This window comes from Mustela erminea, chromosome 15 (genome assembly GCF_009829155.1).
Source record: "Mustela erminea isolate mMusErm1 chromosome 15, mMusErm1.Pri, whole genome shotgun sequence".
Taxonomy (NCBI): domain Eukaryota; kingdom Metazoa; phylum Chordata; class Mammalia; order Carnivora; family Mustelidae; genus Mustela; species Mustela erminea.
Window position 1 is genome coordinate 46,107,574 of NC_045628.1, and position 26,055 is coordinate 46,133,628.

Here is a 26,055-nt window from a genome sequence, read left to right on the forward strand (position 1 = left end):
CTTAGATAATCTCAAAAAGTTCTATTCTCTGGGATCGGAAAGAGATTTTTTCCTGAAAAGTGTCAATGACTTGGGTTACTGATTCCTAGGTTGAACTCTAAATAACCTCGTTAGGGATCCTGAAATACCATTTTATTTATTCATTTACCTGCAGACCTATTTATTCATTTGAGAGAGGGAAAGACAATGCTTGGACGGGGAGGGGCAGAGGGAGAGAGACAAGCAGACTCCCGTGGAGCAGAGAGCCCTAGTACCCTCAGATCATGACCTGAGCCAAAGTCATATGCTTAACCAACAAAGCCACCCAGGCACCCCAAGAAGTAGCATTTTTAATAGAATTCTTTTAGGTGGGTCAGCCATGATAAGTTAGCACTGATATCCAACTCAAAGTTGCATAATTGACTTTGGTATTCTTTACATGTGACAGAACATGTGCTAAATGGGATTTCAAATTTAATAATGGCTAATGATTATTGATTACCTTTATGTGTTAGTTTTATATTTGGCCCTTTAATCTTTACTATAACCCTATCACAGAGGTAGGAACATTAACGTTATGGGTGGGTATAGCAGTTCAGTGACTTGAATAAGTTGGTTTATTTTGAAAATGGTCAGTAGGTATAGGTTATACTATTCCCGTTTAGAGATAACAAAATCATATTATACAGAGAATATTATTTTTGTTTTGTTTTATTTTAGCTAGAGGATATAGATCCATCCATTTTATTGTCAAACACGTTTTAAAATTTAAGATTGAAAAGTCCAGAATTTAAACCATGTCATATTATGATGTAATCCATTTCTGGATTCTTCTTGCCCTCTTCGATTGTAGCAAGTGTTATGATTCAAGCTTTAAGAAGCTTTAACAACCTATAATTATAGTCTGATTCACAGCTGGTTTTTGTCTGTGAAATTCAGTCTTTTGAGATACTGAATTCTGAAAAGAGTCTTGTGATAGTGACAACGCTCTATGTTGTCACTTGGAGATCTGAGATACTCTGTCTTAGATTTCTTTTCACTGAAATATTTGATAGAATTTTGAAGAAAGGATCTAAAAATCTACTCCTTTATTTACCTATTTATTCAAATGTGTGTTAGCTTCTCCCTGTATTTGAGTTCATAAAGGGTTTGGCAAAGAACCTGGGCTCAGCATAAAAGGTTGAATTGCAGCCACTCCAGGCTCAAGAGATGCCTTAGGAGTTTTACAAGGTTCATATGCTTTACCAGATTTTTTCCTCCTATAAAGGGAGGAACCCTGGAATCTATGCATTAATGTAAAGGTTTAAATATTTATAAGTTCTCTTGAAGAAAACATGTGTGACTGGTTCCAAATCTGCACACTTTACACTTCTTCACTGAACTCAGTTTCCCACTGGGATCTAGGTAATCACATTTTGAAGGATAAGATGCATGTTAGTAAAAATACTCACTTTAATGGGTCTTTTGGAGGCTTTAAATGAGTATCTCATATTCTCAGTAACTTTTAATTTGTTTTTTAAAGGTCTAGGCTTGTCTTCTGAATTTTGTGTTATACATTAGGCCATTTTCAACTCTTCTGTCATTTTTTTTTTTTTTTTTTACCTTAGAGCAAATGTTCCTAAAATCTTATTCATAAGTTATAAAACCGACATAGTTCAGTCTTTATAAATACAGACATGCTATTTATAACAATAACATGATGCATATGTTATTTTAACTATATAATAATCAATACCTGAAAACAGTGGGTGAATTGGAAATATAGAAGAAAGACAAATAATAAATTTTGTTCATTCACAAAGTAAACTCTTCTATTAGCCTTTTATCTTATTTTGATATGTTACTGTATTCATTATGCATGTGGTATATATAAATATACACACAAATGTATATATATACATATATACATGTATATATATACATGTTGTATATATCTATAAAATATATACTATATATTATGTATTTTATATATAATATATAAAAATTATATATATACATGTGTATATATACACATATGTATTTATACACATGTGTATATATAGTATATATTCTTTAAAAGTGTGTGAGGTCATATAAGGTTTTTTTCTGCAATTTTTTTTTTTTTTAAATCTCCAAGGCCATCTTTACTTTGGACACCAGTCACAAGTTTGGGGGTCCCCTAGACTACTCTTAAATATGATAATTTGTTAGAAGGACTCACAGAACTCAATGAAAGCTATCTGACTCAAGCTTAAATGATACAGATTAAAAGTCAGCTTTTAATGAAAGAGGTACATGGGGCAGAGTCCAGGAGAGTTCTGAGGGTCAAGTTTTTAGCCATGGACAGTTCTAGGTTCTCCCAGCAATGATGAATAATAATACCCTCTAATTATTGCCAACCAGGAGGCTCACTTAAGCCTTGGCATCCAGCATTTTTACTAGGTCTTGGTTATGGGTGAACCCCTGCACAACTGACCTTAGTTTTCAGACCCTTGAGAGGCCAGGTTAATACTGCGATCCAAACCCCGCCCCCCCACCATAAATCACATTATTAGCATAGTCTAGATAGGTATTTCCTGATTAAGTTTAAAAAATATCCTTTTCAGGATGGAGGAGATAGATATTTCAAGGGCATTTTTCTCCACATTGCCATAATGGCTTAAGTATATAAAAGTATGTATTTTTTTTTCTCTCAATAACTATGTTATGCTTCAGAGTAATTTTATTCTTTGATCTTTGTATTTAATGTTACAATCTTTTCTATATTTCTGTGTTGTATCCATAGACTAGGTTTCTTGAGTGAAATTTATTGCTTCTCAAAGGTAATTAATAATTTCAAAGATTCTGCTTAACCTTACTAAATTTGCAATTCAGGTATATTTTAACAGTTTACCTTTTCAGTTTGCTTATGTTAAGGTTGAACAAATTATTATTTTTCTTTTGTCTTTTTTTTTCTTACTCTTTTAATAAAGGTTACATATATTTTGCTCATTTTACTTTTTTAGATCTCAGGGTATCCTCAATGAAGAAAAAACAAATGCTTTCAGTCTTGAGGCGGGTTTTTCCCCTCAACTTCCTTGCTTTTAATTGTTTTGATGCTTCAATGGGTTTCCCTTTTATGGTGTCAGATACCAATCTTTTGACATATTTTTCATCAACTTTTATGCTTAAGATGTTCTCTCTCATAAAGAAGCTAAATTGGCATGTTAAATTTCTTTTAATATTCACTTTTATTAATATTTGCATCTAAGTCTACAGTCATAAACAACTTGTTTTGTACATGATATATAGATTTAGATTTTTCTCTACCCATCAATTACTGATGATCTTTGAGATCATATAGTTAGCATATTTTTGTGCTTTTTTTTAGTGTCTACTACAGGGTTATCCTGTTATAATTCCATTAATCTCTGTTGCAATAACATTTATACAATTTTATTAGCCCATTTTGTTTGGATATTATGGGTTATACCCATCCATAGTTTCTAGCACTGTTTTCCCATATTTATGACTAGTTGAGTTCAGAAATGTGTCAACAAAGCTGGTGATGAGGACACAGACGGTACCCTTGTTGCTTATCTGTAGATGATCCATGGTACCTTGGGTATATGGAATACTGCCTTCACAAAAGAAGTAGACCATGTTTTCTCAGCCTTGCCAAACACGTTGTCTATGAAAATACCTACAGACAAAATGACATAAGTTCAGCATATAAAATAAATTAGTGGGCTAGGGGTAGCCCACTACTACTAATGTAAAGTTTAAATTCTTAGTAATTTTATCCAATCTATATTGGATATATTACCCAATCTAATCCATTTGGATAGTTTTCCAGGAAAATTTGTTTTCCAATATTGGATATTCAAGCTTTAGTTACATGCAGAGGCTATTTTTCTGGGATATTGTGTATAATAGTTTGAAATAGGGAAGTGCTCTTATAACTTACAATAGTGTTAATGCACTACTTAGCAGTTTTCATAAAATATTCTTTTGTGAACTATCTAGTAGGGCTGGAAGATATTATATAAGTTAATAACATACATGTTTAGACAAATATTACATGTGCATCTTGGAGTTTCATAGTTCTTTTTATTACAATGTGATATTTTTATGGCATACCAAATATATTTCAGGATTTTTTTTTTTAAAATCACATGAAAATTGGCACCATTCCGTGATAGGCTAATAACTAAGCATTAAAAATCAACCTTGTAACCAGCATAATAATAAAGGACTGTTGCTTAAATAGTCGTTCTAAAGCTAGAGTAGAAAATGTGCTAATGAAAGTTTCCCCCTAGTAATTACATTTAATGTTTCAAGTCTCTCATTTTATGAATTATTTTTGATTTTTTGTATGGAACTACGTCTCAAATTCTTTCCTTCCCTTACTCATCATGAGCCTCTCTCTCCTCCTTTTAGCAATCTTCCTGAGCTCTTTTCGGGTGCCATATGAGGAAATCAAAATGATGATATTGGAAGTGGATGAAACACAGTTGGCAGAGTCTATGATTCAGGTAAACAAACTGGCAGAGAGCTTAAATTCCAATATTTCATTGCAAGCTTCTCATTAAATAGAAATTTGTAAGAGAAGCAAAATTCTTAAACCAAATCACTCAACTGGAAAATCATTGCTGCATAATTAGTTTTAGCATAACTTCTGCTTTGCCAGGAGATAAAACCCTGTATCTTCTCTTAACTGCAAACCAAATATAATGCTATCAAAATGATTACATTTCAATTATTTTAAATGACTCTTTCTGAAAGGCAACTTGTTTAATTTTACATATATGTTTTTGTTTTGGTTACAGTTCAGTTTAGTAGTATGTTAATTAATGTTTATTTGTATTATCCTTTTAGAATATGTTTTTCTTAGACTTTGGTCTTATGAAGTCATATTATGATTTGGTATAGAAGATAGAGGGAGTGTTCTCTTTATTTGAAGTTAGCTTTATGAATAACCCTCCCTTGAGTCATTGGTGTTCCTATGAGTGCTAGAAATTGTGCACATAGCATTCTGAATCCATTCAGGAGGCTATGAGGTTTTTCAAAATGGTTTTTACCCACAGTAGTATTTAAGGAACGCTAGTGTGGGGCCAGAGTTACTTGCTGAGTTCCACATAAGGCATCAATAATGCATATCTTGATAAAATGTAAAACTGGTGAATCAAACCACAAAATATATAGGGAGAGAATAATCTGTTTACTATCTTTCATTCTTATAACGGATGTACTTGGGAAAAGGATGTTTTTTTTAGCAGTAAAATGAAACCAGAGATTATTTGTTAGTGTCAGCACATCTTTACAATTATTTCAGACATTTACATCAGTAGATGGTATCTTTAGCAGCCTTTGACTTGCCCCTCCTACCTTGTCTTCCCAATATGGCTGTGACATAATCCCAGTAGGAGTTTGCCCTGTGAGTCGCTGAAACTCCCAAACAAACGATTCAGTAACTCTTAAAGGTTTCATCCTCTGGCACTTTCTTTTTACTAGATTTTTGTCTAATTTACTTTTGACTATAAATGGACCTTGTTGTTCGGAATAGACTTCAAGTTCCTTAAAGGAAATTTTTCTACTTAATACATGTTTGTGTTTTTCCTAATGTGTTTGTTGAATATTTACAGAGTCGCTTTTAACTTGATTATATGAATGCGTTGGATGTTCAGGTGGCTCTTGGGTAGAGATGGGGGAAAAATTTGGATTTTTTTAAGTTCATGTCCAACGATCATCCAGTTCTGTAAAATTTCTTGATATATTAGTTTTCTATTGCTGCTATAACAATTTATCATAACTTCAGTAGCTGAAAATAACACAAATGTATCAGCCTACACTTCTGTTGAACAGAAATCTGATGTGTGTCTTACTTACCATGCTTAAGTCAAGGTGTTGGCAGGCTTACATTCTTTTCTACAGGATTTAGAAAAAGATTCTTTCCTGGCTCGTGGCTGCTTACATTCCTCGGCTTGGGACACGTTTCTTCAACTCTGAAGCAATGTTGCCTTTCTCTCTCCTTTCTTTCGTAATCACATCTCCCTCTGGCTCCATTATTCTGTTTCCCTCTTTCACTGGTAAGAACCTTTGTGGTTACATTTGGCTGTTCAGATAATACAGAAAAATTGTCCTATTTTAAGGTCCGCTGATAACAACATTGATTTCCCTTTGCCATGTAACCTCATATTTCCACAAGTTCTTGGGATTAGGTGTGGACATCTTGGAGGATGTGGTTTAGGTCATCTTGCCTACCACACCTACGAATATAAAACGAGTTTTGGGGATTTAAGATCTAAAGACTTAGTTTGAATATTTTTATACTAAAAATAAGAATTTCATGCTCTTTGAAGTCTGATTTAAAAAATATGTTCCTAATTGTAAAGTGAAGAACTGCCGATTTTGAAAAGGGCATAGAGAAAACATTACTCTGTAATAATCACCATTTTGGTAAGTTCTGTTCAGAATCATAACTTTCTTCCATCATTTCTTGTTACTTATTCCTATATAACCAGATATCAGTAATATGCTGTTTGTTGTTGTTGTTGTTTAGTATGCTGTTTTTGATGCCAGTTCTCTACCTCATTCTTTACCCATTTGCCTTCATTTGTCATATAGTAATTAATTCATTTAGCAAATATTTTATTTTACCTACTATGTGCAAGGCATGTGGAATTTATAGTTTGGCAAGGGAAATGACATTTGCATAAACATGACTGGATCAGGATTAATTGATTTTAAGATTTATAGGCTGTGTTAGGGGAGTGCTGTGCCATGTGTGGAGGCAAGGGTTCTTACATGTGTGCATGTGTAGAGGTGAGGGTTCTGCAGGGTTGGATAACAGTATGGATGTAGAAAAGGCAGTAGGACCATGTGAGTAATGTAGCAGGCGTCAGTTATTCTGGCCCTAATAATTCCCTCTGCTGTGAGGGAAAAGCTGGGGGGTGGGAGCAACTGCAAAAAGTTTAGTTTGATAGGACCTTAAGATTTGTGAAAGGATGGTAAATTTGATAAAGGGAGAGACCAAGGAAGTTTGGGCCTGTATTCTTACAAATCACAAGAATTTCATTACAAAGCAAAGCTAATGAAGTGAACAATTAATAAATTCATGATAAAAGGTTAATTATATGTGAACTACAGATATCTAAGGGGATTTGATGGTCATCTAAAAGGATCATGAAGAAATTCAGAGGCCTGGTTAGTAAATAGCTCAAATAATCTAGCTGTCAGCTAGAATGGTTGATGGAAACAACCATTGGGCCTCAGGCAATTTTCATAAGAGAAATTTCTATTTGTATGGAAAAATCCTCTATTGCTTTTATTCAGTTGGTAGTTTTAGTAGTAATACTTTTTTAGGGATGATCTTAAATTGTCACTTTTTTTGTTTGTTTTTGGCCAGTCAACCAAGTTTTTTTCCAAAGGTACACAGTGAGTCCACAACTTGTTCTTTGATCTAACTCCTTTGATATAGAATGTCCTCTAACATTATTTTTAACTAATGACACCATTTGGGGGGAAGTTTTTCCCCATAAATATATATATAGCATGATGTAGGCTTAATTATAACTTATACTTGACTTGGGTTTGTACAGAGTATACTGATGTTATAATCTGGAGATGTGAGCACCAACCACTCTTTTTCTTAATTTTAATATCAGGGCACTAACTTGCTTATAACACTGTTATAGTCAATTTTATTTTGATACAGAGGATCTGTATAGACTTTGTCTCCAGGATTGTGTAATCATTAAAATTCTAACAGGGAAGATAATTTGTGTGTTTATTTGGCCTTTCTCCATTGGGAGTGTTTCTCTTGTCTAAATGTGTGGCTCGGGAAAGGCATGGATAAAAGACAAAGGAGCTGAAATAGCGCAGAGCCTGTGGTTTCTGGACAGCTGATGATATAGGCAAAAGACCATGGGTACTTAAGTTCCTAAAGGAGCTCCCTATAGGCTTTTTATCTGCAAAGTGTATCATTCTGTGTCTTCAGTGCCTTCCCACGTTTACCTTCCCATCAGAAAAGTTTGTTTTAGAGATACTTTAATTTTTATTATTAAAACTGTAATCATGTTCATTAAATCTTGCAAGCGGTTTCATTAAAATTTCCTGAATTTCATTTCTTTTTCTTGCCTTTTAGTAGCAGTATGATAATTTCTTTTATCCCCTTGAATGAAGCGTTAAAATGTTTGGCTTTGCCTGAAATTTCTGACATTTAATTCCCTAAAGCTGAAATGTAATTGATCACATTTACCCAGGTGAGAAATCTGTTCCTTTGGTGTAGGTTGAGTTTTTCTTTCTCCGTTTTATGGTTAATCAAATAAACATTCAGTAGCACTTGATTTGAATATATAACTCTGGAGAGAGAAGAGGAAAATTGACTGCTTTCAGGATGCAGAGAATGTAGTGTAAGGCTGAGTACAAGGCTGAGGTTACCTAGAAACCAAAGGAAAGGTTGACTTTTTCAGTGGTTTCTTTCCCATAGTTGATTAGTAAGTCTTTCTAGAATTCAAAAAGCACATTTGGTGAAGATATTTTCTTGTGCTTTTAATTTTTAGAACCTAATAAAACATCTTCCTGATCAAGAACAGTTAAGTTCATTGTCTCAGTTCAAGAATGACTATAACAACTTATGTGAACCCGAGCAGTTTGCTGTGGTGGTAAGTACTGTCCATCTCTCAGCGTTTGCTCTTCTGGGTGGGGGTTTTTGTACTGTGCCACACGGGAAAGGAAAGGTCAGACCTTTCCCTTCGGGATTGTTTCATAAACCTTCAGTGTCCATCTTGCCTTTTTTTAACTTCAGGATATTTATGAAAAATTATCTTGATTTCAAATATATATATTGAAACTGTAGCCTTAAGGGAAGTCCAAGGAGTTTTTAAGAAGCATGAGCATGATTTTGTGTGTGTGTGTGTGTGTGTTTTCTCTCTTTCATGTCAGAATGTAAGGTGAAAACTGCACTCCTATGGCAGAAGGGTATATTTATGTTTTATTCTGAAGCTATGTATCCCAACGTATTGCAGGAATAGCTTCAGTTTCTTGTTCTATCACTCACCTCCGTTCATCTCCTATTTTGGACTCGAATTAGAAATACAGTCTCCTTCTTGGCAATGAAGATGAAAAATGAATACCTTTTTAAGAAAAAATTTTTGAGACCCCTTGATAATCATCTCGTTCCAGCCTCCTATTTTATAGAAGTTGGGGTCTGAAGAGGTAAAAATACTTGCCAATGTTATATATTAGCTGAGTTGCAGCTTAAAATTAAGATTTTATCAAGCTTTCTTCCGTTCTTTTTTCCTTCCATTATCATTTTGAGGTTGGTTACGTTTAGTCATCATGACAATACATTAGTGTTTCATTTCTTTTTAATTTTTTTTTAAAGATTTTTCTTATTTGAGAGACAATAAGAGAGAGAGGGAGAGAGAGAGAGAGAAAGAAACAAGAGGGGGGTGGGGGCGCAGAGAGAGAAGGAGAAAGAGACTCTCCACTGAGCACGGAGCCTGACACAGGGCTCCATCCCTGGGATCATAACCTGAGCCAAAGGCAGATGCTTAACCAACTGAGCCACCCAGGTGCTCCCATTTCTTTTTTATATGTGAGATTCTTTATTTCCCTTTTATCTTCAGTTCTATTACCAACCTCCAGGGATATGATAGAATTGTATTTGAAATAATTCTGAAAATTTGGGTTGACTAACTAAAGGACTGTCTGCATACCATATTTTGCATGTTATAGGCATTTGCTCTTGAACTACTTCCTGTCCCTTCATAAACCCATTCTCCTCACCCCTCTCCACAGCACCTGTCCCCTTCCTGAGTTCACAAAACTCTGATTAGAACACAGAAAGGGGAAAATAAAGGGTTTTCCCCTATTCATTGTCTTAATATTTTGATAACTTATTTACAAAAGTGTTTTTCTTTTTTCTTACCCAGTTCTCCAGAGTACCATTTTATCTTCTCTTTTTCTCTTTCTTCTGTATTTCCTTCTTTGCTTTATATTCTATTACCTGATCACATTGTCTTTCTTTTGATCCCTATTTGATCCCTGTCTTCCATTGGCAATAAGTGAGTAAGGGAGAATTTGCATTAAGTTTTTAACCACAGACTTTTTTGCCCATCTCTTTTGACTCTTGAATGAAGATTACAAAATGTAAAATTACAGTTTTAAAGTATTTCCCATTCACATTAAATCTGAAACACACACAAGCTTATGTGAAAATGCATATTTAGCAAGTAACATTTTACACTGAGCATCATCACAGAGAAAATGTAAAATTCTTGCCATGTTTTAATGATTTTCACAGAAGAATGAGCTCAAACTTGCAGTTATTTTAGGTGTATTTAAAATAGCCAGATTATGCCCTTCTTTGAAAATCTGGAGTTCACTTCAAAGAGCCATGATTTACAAGCAGATCATACTAGCACTACATTCTAGCACTACATCATAGTGCTAGAGATTATAGTTTTGATTTTTAGACAGAGGTGGACCACTTCCTTTTTGAGACATCTCGGCTCAAAGTTGACCTTGAATCTACACATTCTGTGCTGGGTTGTACCTGATTGCAAATGAAATTTAATGTAGAAAGAGTAATTCTATTGAAAAACATTGGCTATAAATAATATGAACAGTGCTTTATTATATGTTGATAGTGAATATTCTTGAAGACATTTTTGTAAGTTCTAGTTTGTGTGGTACTAAAATTTTAAGACATAATTGCTTTCGTGAAGAAAGGAAAAAGAAATTTGAGAAGGGAAATACAGTGTGTGTGTGTATGTGTGTGTGTATTTGTATTTATTTATTTATCTATTTTGTCAAATAGTAATGTTCTTCAACTTTACCTTCTTCCATTGCGACTTGTCATCACTGCCAATCTCCCTCTACTTCTCAGACACCTCTCCCCCTCACCAAAAAAAGGGGGGGAGGAACATGCTTAACGTTCTAAACAGTACTTGAGAATTACCAAAAAAAATGATGGCCAAAAATTATAGAACACTGTGGAATGCCTGAATTTTTTGGTACTTTCTGAATTAAAAGCTCAATATTAAGTTTCTTTAAAGAGTGGTATTTTTTCAATTTATCAGGGTAATATAAGTAACATGATTTGGTGGTTTTAGGGAACTGGTTATAATGATCATGTATATTTCTTTGATTCTGATTATATTGTTTCACTTTTAAAGTAATAAATTTAATTATGTTTTTATCAAAGATGGGCTATTACTTTGGGATAACTGCAGATTCCTGCATGACTTTGATCTTGTAGAAGAATATTTACTCATTGACTAAACTTAGATTTAAAGTACTAATTATTTTTACCTAAAAACCATCAATGTTTCACAGATAAGGAATAGGCAAGGGTTAGGATAGCCTTTGCACCACCACCCCCCCAAAAGGCCCACACTTGCCTTTTCATTTTCACCCAAGAGAGACTTACTTTTAGCTCTGTGTCGTATTCAGGTTCTGTAACCTGATAGTGATTTCTATATTATTTTCATTTTGACAAAAATCGGTTAAGGGTAGCTCAGCCAGTTTGTTGTCCCAACTCTTGGTTAGGATCTCAGGGAAATGAGATCTTGCCCCATGTTAGGCTCCACATTGGGCGTGGAGCCTGCTTAAGATTCTCTTTTCCCTCCCCCCTTCCTCTTGCTCTCTCGCTCTCCAACTCTAACTTAAAAGAAGTTAGTTATAACTCTACAATTATATTATTTGCCAGTTTAAATTTTTGTTTCATCAACTAATATAAATTTACTGATTTGATTAATGTGAATTACATACAGATTTCTCGGAAAGGTGTGTTCCATTTCAACCAGCATCAAAATTTGATAGAACAAAATCACTATAGTTGTTTGTGTTATGTAATTGATCTTAATTCCACTAAAGAATTATGTAAAACAACAAAAAGCAGCTCCACCAGGACATTGGCATTTGTTTATTTTCTCTTTGATAGAAAGGCAATGTGCAAAAGTAAACATCCAAAATGCTAGTAACCAATGTCAATTGAAGACCAATTCGAATATATAAGATATAACATGTAAGTTAGAAATATGCTTTAACTTTTGTCATGTATTACTTAGATACAACTTTTTAGCACTTTGTGTCCTGTTACAGAGTGTGGTATACAAATAGGCTATTGAGAAATACTATGCAAATAGTCATGAAATTTTATGTTTCTGAAGCTTTCTTTTTAAAATATATTTTATATTTTTTAATTTAAATTCAATTATTTAACATTAATGTATTATTGGTTTCAGAGGTAGAGGTCAGTGATTCATTAGTCTTATATCATACCCAGAGCTCATTACATCATGTGCCGTCTTTAATGCCCATCACCCCGTTATCCCATCTCCCAACCCCACCTCCCCTCCACAACCCTCCATTTCTTTCTTATGATTAAGAGTCTGTTGTGGTTTGTCTCCTCCTCTGATTTCGTGTTGTTTTAGGACTCCCCTATGGTACGCTGTTTTCTTTCTTAAATTCCACATATGAGTGAGATCATATAATTGTCTTTCTCTGATTGACTTTGATATGTCTGTATTCTCTCCTGGTTTTCTATAACATAGTATTTCATATGCACTTTATTTTTCCCTTGAAACTGGAAGCAAAATTTTTTAATGGAGATACTGTCACTATCCAAAAAAAAAGTTTTTAATGCATGAATATCAGATATAGGTACTTCCATGCTATAAAGAGTTTAGTCACTCATCTGTTACTTTTAATAATTCAGAGTCTTGAGGTACCTTTCTGAACTAATTCTCTTTTCAATCTTTATGACTTGGACATTGGCCAGTTAGAGTAGGACAGTTGTAAGCTGCTCTGGGGCTGGTCCCATCTGTGCTCTGTAGTCTAGTTGTGATGGTGATGCCGGTGGTGGTCTGGTACCTTTTGGAATTGATCATCCAGTGCTATGAATTCAGGGCCTAATAGTCTAATGATACTATTAAGTTGTTTTTGTAGCTGAGTAGACTATACGTATCCGTCCTATGTTTTCTGGGAGATGTTGACATATGAAAAATAATATCCCTTCAAAAATCTTAATTTGAAATATTCTTTCCCCTGGACGGTTCTGGACTCTCTTTGTTGTTGAGATATCTTTTTATATTTGGTATGTCCTCTCCTCTTCCTTTATTCAACTTAACTTTCCATCAATAAGTGAAGAAGTGAAAATAAACCTGCCTACCTCTTTTCTTGGATTTCTTCCTCCCCTCTTCAGCTCTAATACCTCCTCATTTATCCTCCCAAAATATTGCCTACTTACTGAAGGTTTACTCCCCTTGAGTAGAACCAGATTTTAGTTGTATAACTGTTTTTTTATATTTGCAGTTTCTTTCATCAGTAAACCATTAGGTAAAATCACTGTTCTCACAGTATCATGGTTTAACTGTGAGAGAAATCAGATATGTGAATATTCAGTGGGATCAGAAGATGAGCTGAAGTTTGGAAAGATGCCTAAAAATTTGCATTTGAAACTTGATGCATTAGACTTTCTTTGATTAAAAATTCTAGGTTTTTGAGCATTTGTCTCCACATTACTTAATTCTCTTAAGCTGTCTGTTCTTCAAAGGGATTAAAGCATTTATAGGAAGGTTGAACTGAACAAATGCCCTGTTTGTATTCTGTATTTTGAGCTACCACCATTTGGTGTCACTATAGGGCAGGGTTTTTAAACTTTGTGCAGGAGAGCCCTCCGTTGTTTTGTTTTGTTGTTGTTGTTGTTTTAATCAAAAACTGTTGTAGGATATTTACGCATATTTCCCTGCATTAAAAATGCCTGTTTAAAATATACCCTAATATTCTTGTTGTAAAACATTCAAATAACGTATAAAAATAGTGAATACAATGTGGAAGCTCCTTGTATCTCACTAGCTCACTGCATTCCATACAAATTATTTTCAACATTTCGTTGAACTTCCAATCCTGTTTCTTTATATTCCCAAATACATGCGCGTTCATGTGAACATTTAGAAAAATATGTTGTTCTGAAACTTTGTCATTGTAAAAAATATATTTTGGAGATAGTTATTTTCATGATGAACTGGTTTAAAAAAATTTTTTTTTAAGATTTTATTTTTTTGTCAGAGAGAGAAAGCACGAGCAGGGAGAAGGGCAGGCGGAGGGAGAAGCAGTCTCCCCACTGACCAAGGAGCCTGATGTGGGACTCAATTCCAGAATACTGGAATCGTGACCTGAGCCCACAAAGCCACCCAGGTGTCCCTGGTTTTAAATTCTTGAATGGTATTTTATGGTCTCTACTGTGACTTCTTCTTTTAACTATTCCTCTAAAGAAGGTTGGTTAGTTAGAGGGTTTTAAAATAATTTTGTATACATCTTCCTGTATGTACTTGAAAATTTTATTCAGAAATATTATGTCAATACCCATTTAAAAAAATTGTATGTTCCCGGGGTTTTTTAAAAGAGTAATTCTGCATTCATATTTATATATACATTTGAAGGCAGTGCATCTTAGATGTTGTGAGTATGGACTATGGGTTTCAATCCTAGACCAACCTTGTTAGCTGTGTGCTCTTGGGTACTTATTTTCTGTACCTCAATTTTCTTATTTATGAAATGAGACTGTATTACTTCCTGGTACTGCTATAACAAATTACCCACTAACTTAGTGACTTCAAACAACAAAAGTTGTTTGGGGGTCAGAAGTTCAAAATGGGTCATCAGGGCTGCATTCCTTCTGATGGCTATGGAAGGATAGTTGTTTCCTTTTTCCAGCTTCTGGAGACTGCTCACATTCCTTGGCTCATGGTCCAGCATCACTGTGGCTTTTATCATCACATCTTATCTGACCCTCTCCTCTCCTTTTATAAGAGTCCTCTGATTATTTTGGGCCTATTTGGATACTCCAGGATAATCTCCCCTTCTAAAGATCCCTAATTTAAATCACATCTGCCAAGTCCCTTTGACATGTAAGTGTTAGAGAATAGTGGTTATATTTAAGGGATCATCATTCTACCAATCCCAGTGATAGTAACAGTGCCTATCTGCATTGTCTTCTCCTGAGTATTGAAAAATCAATATAGTGAATATGTGTAAATCCTCTTAAAATGTTAAACTCTTTGTAAAAGTTAGTTTTGTTATTAATATTATTTTTGAGGGAAGAGTCCTAGAATTTCAATTACTAGGTTAAAGGTATTTTTTATCTTGATAGTTTTTGCTAAATTACTTTTCCAAGATACATGTGTCAACGTATACTTAGAAACAATATGTGTGGATATTTTTTTCCCAGTATAGTCACCAATATTTAATATTATCTTTTTTTCCCACTTGTTTGTATATATTTAACTTTATATTTTTTGGTTATGAGATGATATTGAAGCAGTTATTATATATTATTTTTCTTCTTAGAACTGCCTATAATATCTTTTATTTTACTCTTTTTTCCTTCTAGTTTGTAGAATCTTAGGTAATCTTTTTGTTACTTCTTTGTAAATATTTGCAATTTTTCTTAATGCTTCTCACTTGTCTCTCTGCTTTTATTTATGATGTCTGTTGTTTTCTAGCATTTTCAAAGTTTGGTTTTAAAAGTAAGTTGAGATAAAGAGACCCATGTTACTCATTTAATGACAGGAATTTATCCTGGGTATACAGACAGGCGTGGTCCTTTGTATATAAGAAGAGCATGGTTCCTAATTTATAATAGGACCAGGTGATTCAGTCTTTAGTTAGACTGCAGGAAACATTTATAAAGATATAAAATGTGTGTGAAATGCCACAGACTATCCTTCACTGCCTCCCTGAAGTTCTTCATATGCTTCCCATTGCTCTTACATGGATGTCTGCAGTTCTTTCAAACAGCATTAGACCTTAAAAAAATCATGGAGGTATAATTGATATATAATAAAATGCACACATTTAACTTTGTAGAATTTGATTTTGCAGTATATAATGAAATAGATAATGAAACCATCACCATAATCAAGATAATGAGCATATCCATCACCCCCAAATGTTTCCTCATCTTTCTAGGAGCCCCTCCTTCCCCTACACCAAGAACTCAGTCTTTTTTTTTTTTTTTTTTTTAAGATTTTATTTTATTTGACAGAGAGAGAGATCACAAGTAGGCAGAGAGGCAGGCAGAGACAGAGGGGGAAGAAGGCTCCCTGCTGAGCAGAGAGCCCGATGCGGGGCTCGATCCCAGGACCCTGAGATCATGACCTGAGCTGAAGGCAGCGGCTTAATCCACTGAGCCACCCAGGTGCCCCAAGAACTCAGTCTTTAATGAAGCATTCATTATTGCCTCCCCTCCTCCTCTAGCCTTAGTTTTCCCTTCTCTGGACTACTTTTCCTATAAAATTTAGTATCCTTCCTCTTTGTTACTATAATGTCCTATGCATATCTCCAAATGTCTCTTATTCCCCTAGAACACAAGTGTTCTTTTACACAGGACGGTCTTCATTATGTTCAGAATTTTCTATAAGCTGAAGTAGCTCATGTTTATCTTCATATTTCCAACACATAGTGTATCTTCCTGCACATGGTAACCATATGATAGTAACTAAATGCATATATGAAATAAGAGATGAACAGAAAGGAGGGAAAATGTATGGTAAGAACAATAAAATAACAAAATTTGAAGAGTTTTTTTAAAGAAGATTTTGCTGTTTTAAAGCAGTTTTTAGTTCACAGCAATATTGGGGGGGAAGATCCAGAGATTTCCCATATACCCTCCCCCTACCACATCCATAAACACCCCAGAGTGGTACATTTATTACAGTTGATGAATCATTATTATCACCCAAATTCCGTAGTTTACATTATAGCTTACTCTTGGTATTGTACATTTTCTGGGTTTAGACAAATGTATAGTGATATATATCCATCGTATGGTATCATATGGATATTGTTATTGCCCTAAAACAAATGTCTTTTAAAATCACTTTTAAAAAAAGTTTAAATTTAATTCCAGTTAATTAACATACAGTGTAATATTAATTTCAGGAGTACAATACAGTGGTTCAGCACTTCCGTATAACACCTGGTGCTCATCCCAAGTGTACTCCTTAGTCTCCATCACCTATTTGACCCATCTCCCCACCTACCTCCCTCTGGTAACCATCAGTTTGTTCTTCATAGTTAAAAGTGTTTCTTGGTTTGCCCATCTCTCTGCCTCCTTCCCCCGCCCCTTTTACCCTTTGTTCATTTGTTCTGTTTCTTAAATTCCACATATGAGTAAAATCATACAGTGTTTATTTTTCTCTGACTGACTTATTTTACTTAACACAATACTAGTTCCATCCGTATCATTGCAAATGACAAGATTTCATTCTTTTTTATGGCTGAGTAATATTCTGGGGTGTGTGTGTGTGTGTGTGTGTGTGTGTGTTTGTGTTGAAACACATACACATATCACTTCTTCTTTATCCATTCATCAGTCGATGGACGGGTGGGCTGTTTTCAAAATTTGGCTATCATAGATAAAGCTGCTGTAAACATTGAGGGCCATGTAGTCCTTTGAGTCAGCATTTTTTTATTTGGATTAATACCTCCTGGTTCAATTGGTGGATCATAAGGTACTTCTATTTTTAACTTTTTGAGGAACCTCCATATTATTTTCCAGAGTGGCTGCACCAGTGTGCATTCCTACCAAAAATGTGTGAGGATTTTACTTTCTCCACATCTTCACCAATACCTGTTGTTTCTTATGTTGTTGGTTTTATGACAGCTCTGAGGTGAAATCTCACTGTAGTTTTGATTTGCATTTCCCCAATGATGAGTGATGTCAAGCATCTTTTCATGTGTCTTTTGGCCATCTCTATTTCTACTTTTGAAAAATGCCTGTTCATGTCTTCTGCTCATTTTTTAATTGGATTATTCATTTTTGGGGTGTTGGTAAGTTCTTTATTTTGGATACTAACCCTTTATCAGATATATCATTTGTAAATATTTTCTCCTGTTTCATAGGTCTGCCTTTCAGTTTTGTTGTTTCCTTTGCTATGCAGAAGCTTTTCATTTTGATGTCCCATTAGTTTATTTTTGCTTTTGTTTCTCTTGCCTCAGGAGACATAAAGTCACTTTTTAAAATGAAAATGTTAAGTATTTTTGAGATAATTATTTTAATTTTTGTTAATGTGAATCTCTAGATAATGACTTCTCTATGGCAGGAATGGGTGAATTCAAAAGCAGACCAAGTAATTTATAAGCATAAAAATCTGAATTCACTCATTTTTTAAGAAGTGGAATTTAGGGGCACCTGGGTGGCTCAGTGGATTAAAGCCTTTGCCTTCAGCTCAGGTCATGATCCCAGGGTCCTGGGATTAAGCCCTGTATTGGGCTGTCTGCTCAGCGGGGAGCTTGCCTTTCCCCTCTCTCTCTGCCTGCGTCTCTACCTATTTGTGATCTCTGTCTGTCAAATAAATAAATAAAATCTTAAAAAAAAAAAAAAAGTAGAACTTAACTGCCCTGTGTAATGCTGCTACTTGCTCACTTGTCACAATATGTTATGTTCTTTTGATATCACACCTATATTGGACCCTTACCTTGTTGCTCTTTTAACTCAGAAGGCCATTTTTTTTTTAAGTACATTGAATATTCAGGGTATCCTGTAGAGTATTTTTTTATAGTACTTAGTGGTTTTGTTTTATGTAGGTGTTGAGGAAATTGTGATTTGGTGTACAAATCATGGTTTATTGAAACAACTTTAGGAAAGACTGAGCAAGAGAGGTAAGGAATCTGAAAGTGTATATCCACTGAACTATTGCTTTTCCAGACTAAATATCTTCCAAGTCTGTGTTTCATTCATACTTTGGGTATTGGTTATTTTGAGAGCTTTGCAAATGTCCTGCTGCAAGATCAGTCATGTTTCACAGAGTTCTCACTTTAAAACTAGTAAAAGATATGAAGTTAGTATGAAACGATTTCTTTTCCATTTTGGTTTCTTGCAATTATTTCTTCCTTTTCTCTTTGATATTTCATCTTCCATCTCGTCTGTCAATGAGAGAAATCTTGCTAATCTCTTCTCTTGGAATATAGAGTTCTGTTTTGTCTTCTGCTTTTTGGTGCCTGTCCTGGAGTCCAAGTTCTCTCAAATTTCATGATGCTTTAGACAGCACTTTGGCAAACTCATCTGTAAATCTTTCACTACCCAGGGAGGACATTTGTTTAGAATAATAAATTATTATAACTAGAGTCATAGCTATTTAAATCTTAGAGGTTTTTCTGCTTCTCTTATGATCCTAAACATTCAGCTGTTGTTCAGTTATTCTTGTCACTCTGCTTTGCAACCTTCTTGACATGTTTCTACCAGGATCCAGGACTTAATATAGGCTCACTAGCACAGATGGTTTTTCTTTCACCTAGTTCAAGGCTTATTAATTTAGCTTGCTTTCAATTCTCATTGATTTGCAGCTAAAATTCTGCAGACATTTAGAACTTCTGTAATTTTTTTTATGTTCTGATTTTTGTCTTCTGTCACCTTCAGTAGTGTAAGCCAAAATATTCATAATTCCATTTGAAGTTTTAATTAAATTTAAAGAAATTTTGTTGGTGTGAGTAGTTAAAATCAGTTGTCAGCTGGAAGGTATTTTCACCTTGCCGTCCTACTCTGAGATTTTCTTAGATCTTGTTCCACAAAGATTTTTTGTAGTTCTTCGTACACATGACACAATGGAGTTAGACATTGACAAAACTTTTAAAAGTCCACTTAACATCTTGTCTTTACAAGTACAATAGGTAATACACAATAATGTGTAACAGATGTATCGATTCAACCAAATATACTGAAATATACAGAAAATTGGAGGTTTTCTTATGATTGAGTTTAACATGGCTTCACTGCCAATAGATTGAGTATATTTAAGAACCATTCTAATATTGATTGGAGCTTGCATTAAATTCTCAAGAAATGGCTCCAGGTAGCAATTTTTCTAATAATGTAGGCCCTGGCCTTCTGATGTTACAGGGGGCTGAGATCGCCAGGTATTTATGGAAGAATTGTGACCTTGAAATTGTACTGGTAACTGCACCACCATCTATCTGATCTTTTTATTTTAATACTTGTCTCTTGAGGTTCAGAAATGATTCATTCATTTGTGCATTTGATAAATACTTATTGACTACCTACTGTGCACTGGGCATTGCTCCAAGCCCTGGGTGAAGTGAATTGGATGTGTCTCTTGTTCCTTGTTGGTCTTACATTTCTGAAGATAACAATATACACATAGACAAAAACACAAGGTAATATCAAGTAATAATAAATACTCCTCAGGAAGTGGGGGGTGAGGGTGCATACGTGTGTGTGTGAGATTAACAAGGCCAGAAGAGATAATATTTAGCCAAAGCTCAAGTGACTGTAGTTAGCTCTGTGGCTGTCTTGGGGAAACACGGTATAGATGGAGGGAACCACAAGCACCAAGGCTTTGAGGGATAAGTGAATTTGGCACAGCCAAGGCCAGTGGTTGTGGCAAAGTTAGGAGATGAAAGGGGATGTAGGGGATGAAGTTAGACCACGGGGCCTTGATGTCATGGCGTGAGGCCCGTGGACTTTATTCTAAGAAAGTCATCAGAGTTTGAAATAAGGAAATGATCAGACTTTGAGTATTATTCTGGCAACTGTGTGGGGGAACAGGTTGTGGGGAGGGGGCATAAATTGAAGGCAATGGCCAGTTAACATTCCATTCTAATGATTTAATGATGAAGGTGAGAAATAGTACTGGCTCAATAGGCTGGATGGCACTGTAACTGGAAAGCAATGGTCAGAATCTGGATGCATTTGGATAGATTGGATTCCGGATGTGAGAGAAATCAGGCTGACTCCAAAGTTCTTGACCTGTGTAACTAGAAAGATAAGCATTTCCAGTCACAGAGATGAGGAAAAGGCTTGCAAGAGGAACAGACTGAGAAGGAGCATCACTTAACATGTCCGTAGACCTCCAGGTAGACATGAAGTATGAAGTTGGGATGGAAGCTGGGACTTCAGGGCTGGAGCCATAGATTTGGGGCCAGGGTATTTAAAGCTGTGGCTCTGGAGGAGATCACCTAGGGAGTGAATTAGAAATACAACACAGGAGATAGTGAAGGGCAAAGCAAAATATGCAAACCCTAGTGTTTTTAGTCTCCCCCCCCCCCCCCCCCAGTCTTCTCTCAAGAGAGGGACTCACCATCAGCAAGGTTTTGTTTGTTTTTACAGCTACCACCTCTCTAAGGAAAATTGTAATCCCCGGTCTAGGGAATTGTACCTGGCGATTTTAGAGTATGACACTATTGCAGTTTGTTTCAAAAACTAAGTGCGAGCCAGGGTGAGAGGGCTATTTGGCATTTGTAGAATATAATTCATCAGGGACCTTTGGAAAGAAGCTCATGTTCATAAGAATGTGTGTCTGTGGAAAGAAAGACAAGACTTTTGCCTCTAAATCTTGCTCTTGTATGAAAGAAAATGGGATAACTAAAGGTATAGTGCCTATATCATAAAATAAGATAAAGTTAAAATGCCAAAAGTATATAGGCATATTCCATGATAAAATAACCCTCTCATTTCATGAAGGGATTGAGTTCATTTAGTTCGAATCAACATAAAAATACTAATATCAAATTCTGCCAGCAAGGGGGAAAAATCACTCCCATACTACCAATTGTATTCTCTGTAGAGTGGGCGGGTAAGTTGAATTGAGCTTTAAATGAATTCTCTTACGAGCTTTTGTTACCCTTGTTCCCTTGAAATTAGTAGAATGTCAGCTATATTAAATAACTTTGCAATTCCTTAATTTATTAGAACTAATGAAAACACAGCATGATCAGAATAATAAGCTCTTTCAAGGAGTTTCTCACAAAGTTTGAATTTTCAGCTCTGATTTGTCTTGATCCTCCCCCTTTATTCACTTGATGACAGAAAGGTTCAGTGTTTGCTTGTGTTTTTTCTATAACATGTATGTAAAACATGTGAAAGATTTGATATTAGATACTCCCTAACTCCGTTTGTCTTCAACCAGTCTATTTTTAACACAACAGCCAGTGATCTAAGTCAGATAATATTCTCTCTACCTATAATCCTAGAATGGCTTCCCACCTCAGAGAAAAATCCCAAGTCCTTGGCAGTGGTCAACGAACCCTATAGAATCTGCCATTGCCTCAGTGTTCTTGGCTCATCTTCTACTGAGCTCCCTGGGCTAACTCTGCTTGAACAACGTGGCCTCTACTATTCCTTGCAATGCCAGTCACATTCTTGAGGATTTTATATTTGCTGTTTACTCTCCTTGGATCTTGCTTCTACCAGATATCCAAAATGGCATGCTGCTTAATGTCCTTACAGTCTCTGTTCCTATGTCAGCTTGTGGAGGTCTTTTCTGAGTACTCTGAAATTGCATGACCCCTTGCCCAAAGCACTTCTTTTCCTCACCTCTGCTTTATTTTCCTCGCACGTATTCATTGTCTTCTCATTATATGTCCGTTAACCTATCTATTAAGTCTATCATAAGAATGTCATCTCAGGAGTCATTTTTTCAGTTATCTTTTGGTGAATTCCTAATGTCTTGAACAGTATTTGGCATATAATAAGCACTCCATAAGTATCTGATGAATGAATGAATGAATTTTCCATAAGGTACTTTATGATTTATTCTAAATATGGAAATACTAATGCTATCTAGCTCTAGGCTTACTGAGGCTTGCTATGCAACATATTCCTAGTAGTGAAACATGAATCTGGGTTAAAAAACATGGTCTTGGTATTCCAAATCCCTTCAAATATCCTTCATTGCATATCTAGCCCAATTAGGCAGGTCTGGGTTTGAATAGTTAATTTACCATATACTAGCTATGAAACTATAAATAATTCTCTTACCACCCTCAATTTCATTTTCCGTATTTACAAAATTTATGTGAATTTAGAACATACCTCCTTAGGTTGTGGTAAGATTTAAAGGAGAGCATTTGTGGGTGGTCAGTAGTGAATCAGTACCCAATTCTGTTAGCTACTATCCTCCTCCTCCTCAGACTTGTGTTTTAAATGTTTTTCTTCTCATATGTTGAGATCCCGTTGAGGGCTCACTTTCTTGCTTTGACTTATTTCCTAAGGTACAATTGGAATGTTCTCTCCTGTTCTCTGATCCTCTTGCATGTTTTATGCATGTTTTCCTCCCATAATGTGTTAAGAATTATTTTCAGGTTATGCACAACTTTATAATTCCAAATCCAATGTAACTCTTCTTGTGTATTGCCTGTAGACTCTCAGCCTGTGGTGAACATTTCACCCTGTTGGCTTTATCTACTCACTGCTTGTTTTGTCGTCTGGCTCCCGCATGCTGCTTGTCTGACTCCTTCCCTGACTCTTTGCCTGTTTCTTCTAATACTTAAATCAGCCTCTTAGTGTAATTCTGTCTTGTCTCTTTTCATAACCTTCTCTTTCTCAATGATTTTATTCACCCCACAATTATTCATTAACTCCTCTTGAACAATGTTTAGATATTCTAGACTTTTTGTACCTTGTATATTTTTTAAATACACAGTGTTCAGTGTTGCACAAAGCAGCCAAAGCAAGGAGAGGATGTGAGACAAAAGTGAGAACCGACTGATGAACATTCTGGTTACCATCAGTATCCTGACCCCCAGATCTTGCACTGAGATGCAGTGCCAGAATGGTTGTTTTGTGTTGATGGGAACAATCTTTGAGAGTCCCATTCCAGTTACTGAAGACCTGATTAGGAGAAGTTTCCCTTCTGATATGAGGTATATATGTTAGAGCCAGAAATATGAGCTAAGTAGACCTGACTATGTCTGTTGAACTGAAGACCTTAGCCTTAGAAATCCCCTGAAATTAAAATCTTCCAGTTGCATACAGTAACAGTTTGATGGTTGTTATAAAAAGTGTGCTCAAGGAAAAAAAAAGATACTAGAAATTGAATTTAACTCTATGAGATATTACAACACAGCAGGTTAGACCTCTGCTTGTAAGTCGTCGCATGCAGTGGGATGGCTTGAGATTAGAATCTGACTCCACGTTAGTTTAGTGTAATTATTTTTTTAATATAATATCTGGGACTTGTTACACTTAGAGGAGGGTTTGAATGATAGCAGGGAGAGTAATTTTGGAGTTTCAGTTCAATGTATAAGTATTGCATCAAATGAGTAACCATAGAGCAGCCAAGTAACTACTTGACAGTTAAATTATTTTGACTTTTCTACAGTGATAATACATTTGCCTAATATATCCCTCAAGGCCCCCCTTTAGTATTGCAAGAACTGAAACCAGTGTAGAGTAGGTGACCTAACCCCCATATCTGATAAACAGAAGAGAAGGATTCACATTCAGGATTTCTGTATTATATTTTGTTTCCACCATACTGAGTTGTTTCTAGGTATAAGGTTCTTGATATGTTAGCAAAGAAGTTGTTGTATACAGGAGGTAGGCAAGGTAAATGAAGGGAAAAGTTTTTTAAAAAGCTTTATCTTATATTGCATTTTTGCTTAGACCAGTTCTAGCCCTCCTTTTCTTTGCAGAAACCGAACACCATTTTTTTTTTTAATCTTCAGAAAGTCAGGGCCCAAATGGGATGGAAATCTTCTGTCCTCCCTTGAAGAGCCTGATGAGTGTAGATGTTTCTGGATGTGAACTGCCTTATCAGGCTCATTACTCTTGTGGCCTGATGACTGACTTCATTGAGAAGCCTTTTCCTCATTTTCTGGCCTCTGCTTGACAGAAAACTGGCACTGGGATGCAAAGGGTTAGAGTCCTTGAAAACTTTTCTGGGATACCCAGAATCAACTGTATAGTTTCATTTAACTTGATTTGTGCCATGGTCCTGAGACAGAAGGTGATGGTATTTGGTCTTATATTTTTTCTCGTTCATTGTAGTACTTATCTGAGTTTTGTTTTGTCTTTTCCTTTACCCTCTTTTCTTATATTTTCATTTTGTATTGAATTGTATGTTTCATTAAACATCCTTATCTTCCATACCAGACGTGGCCCTTTTGAAAGGATAAATGTGTTTGTTTTCTTTCCTTTAACATTGGGTCAAGTTTCCTGTTCTGCAACTCAACTATTATCCATTATTAATGTTATTTTTCTTTCTTTACCACAGATGGCAATTTTGTATCTAAGTCTACATATTACATTTATTTAAGTGATGAGATAGGGAACAAAGGGATTCCCCAGCCCCCTCTATTAAAGAGCTAATGTTAAGTTTTACACCACCATCCTCATTACTACCAAATTATGTAACATATTATATTTGTCTAAGTTCCCATCTGCTAGGAAAATCTAATTGTGTGTGTGTGTGTACTGTAGCACTTACAATATATTAACTTACATTGATACATTAAATAGTCACGATTTAGTATAAATTTTAATATGTTTAGGAATTCTTATAGTTGGTGGCTTTATGTTAAAATTGTGATTTTTGATTTTTTTTTTCTATTTTTCCTCACTGATGTCACATAATGTGTGTCTCCCTGCAGTAAGCTGTGTGGCTTTACTGAAGTTTTATGCTCTGGGCAAGTAGAGTTTGTCAGTTCTATTTTATCAATGTTTCCTTTGAAGGTAGCTGCCCTTGGAACCACTAGCCACAGTAAAGCACCTAAATCATTCTGATCAAATCAATGCTGGTATGTTCTGAAAGGATGTAAGTTTCCAGCAGCTTTGTAGTCAGATATTTTTTTCCCTTTTTTTTTGGTGGGGGGTGGAATATTACCCTTTTTGTCCATTTAAATTTATTTATTTTTCCTTTTTTTAAATTATTATGTTCAATTAGCCAGCATATAGTACATCATTAGCTTTGACATAGTGGTCAACGATTCATTAGTTGCGTATAACACCCAGTGCATCACCACATGTGCCCTCCTTAATACCCATCACCATCACCCGGTTACCGAATACCCTCAACCTTCTCCCCCGTAACACTCATTTTTTTCCCCAGAGTCCCGAGTCTCTCATGGTTTGTCTCCCTCTCTGATTTCTTCCCATTCAGTTTTTCCTCCCTTCCCCTGTAGACATCTGCGCTATTTCTTATGTTCCATGTATGAATAAAACCATATGATAATTGTCTTTCTCTGCTTGACTTATTTCACTTAGAATAATCCCCTCCAGTTCCATTCATGCCGATGCAAATGGTCTAGGTTTTCTTTCTTTCTTTCTTTCTTTTTTTTTTTAAGATTTTATTTATTTATTCGACAGAC

The 26,055-nt window shown here is 35.3% G+C and overlaps 1 protein-coding gene across 5 annotated transcripts in view; it reads left to right on the forward strand.

The window, feature by feature from the left end:
• The window catches only part of DIAPH3 (diaphanous related formin 3), a 499,882-nt gene that overhangs the window by 228,701 nt on the left and 245,126 nt on the right, over positions 1 to 26,055 (forward strand). For all 5 annotated transcript variants that reach the window (XM_032314557.1, XM_032314558.1, XM_032314559.1 and 2 more), the window contains 2 exons: positions 4,378 to 4,472; positions 8,502 to 8,603. In XM_032314557.1, coding sequence (XP_032170448.1) covers positions 4,378 to 4,472; positions 8,502 to 8,603 — 197 coding nt within the window. The remainder of the gene's footprint in view (positions 1 to 4,377; positions 4,473 to 8,501; positions 8,604 to 26,055) is intronic.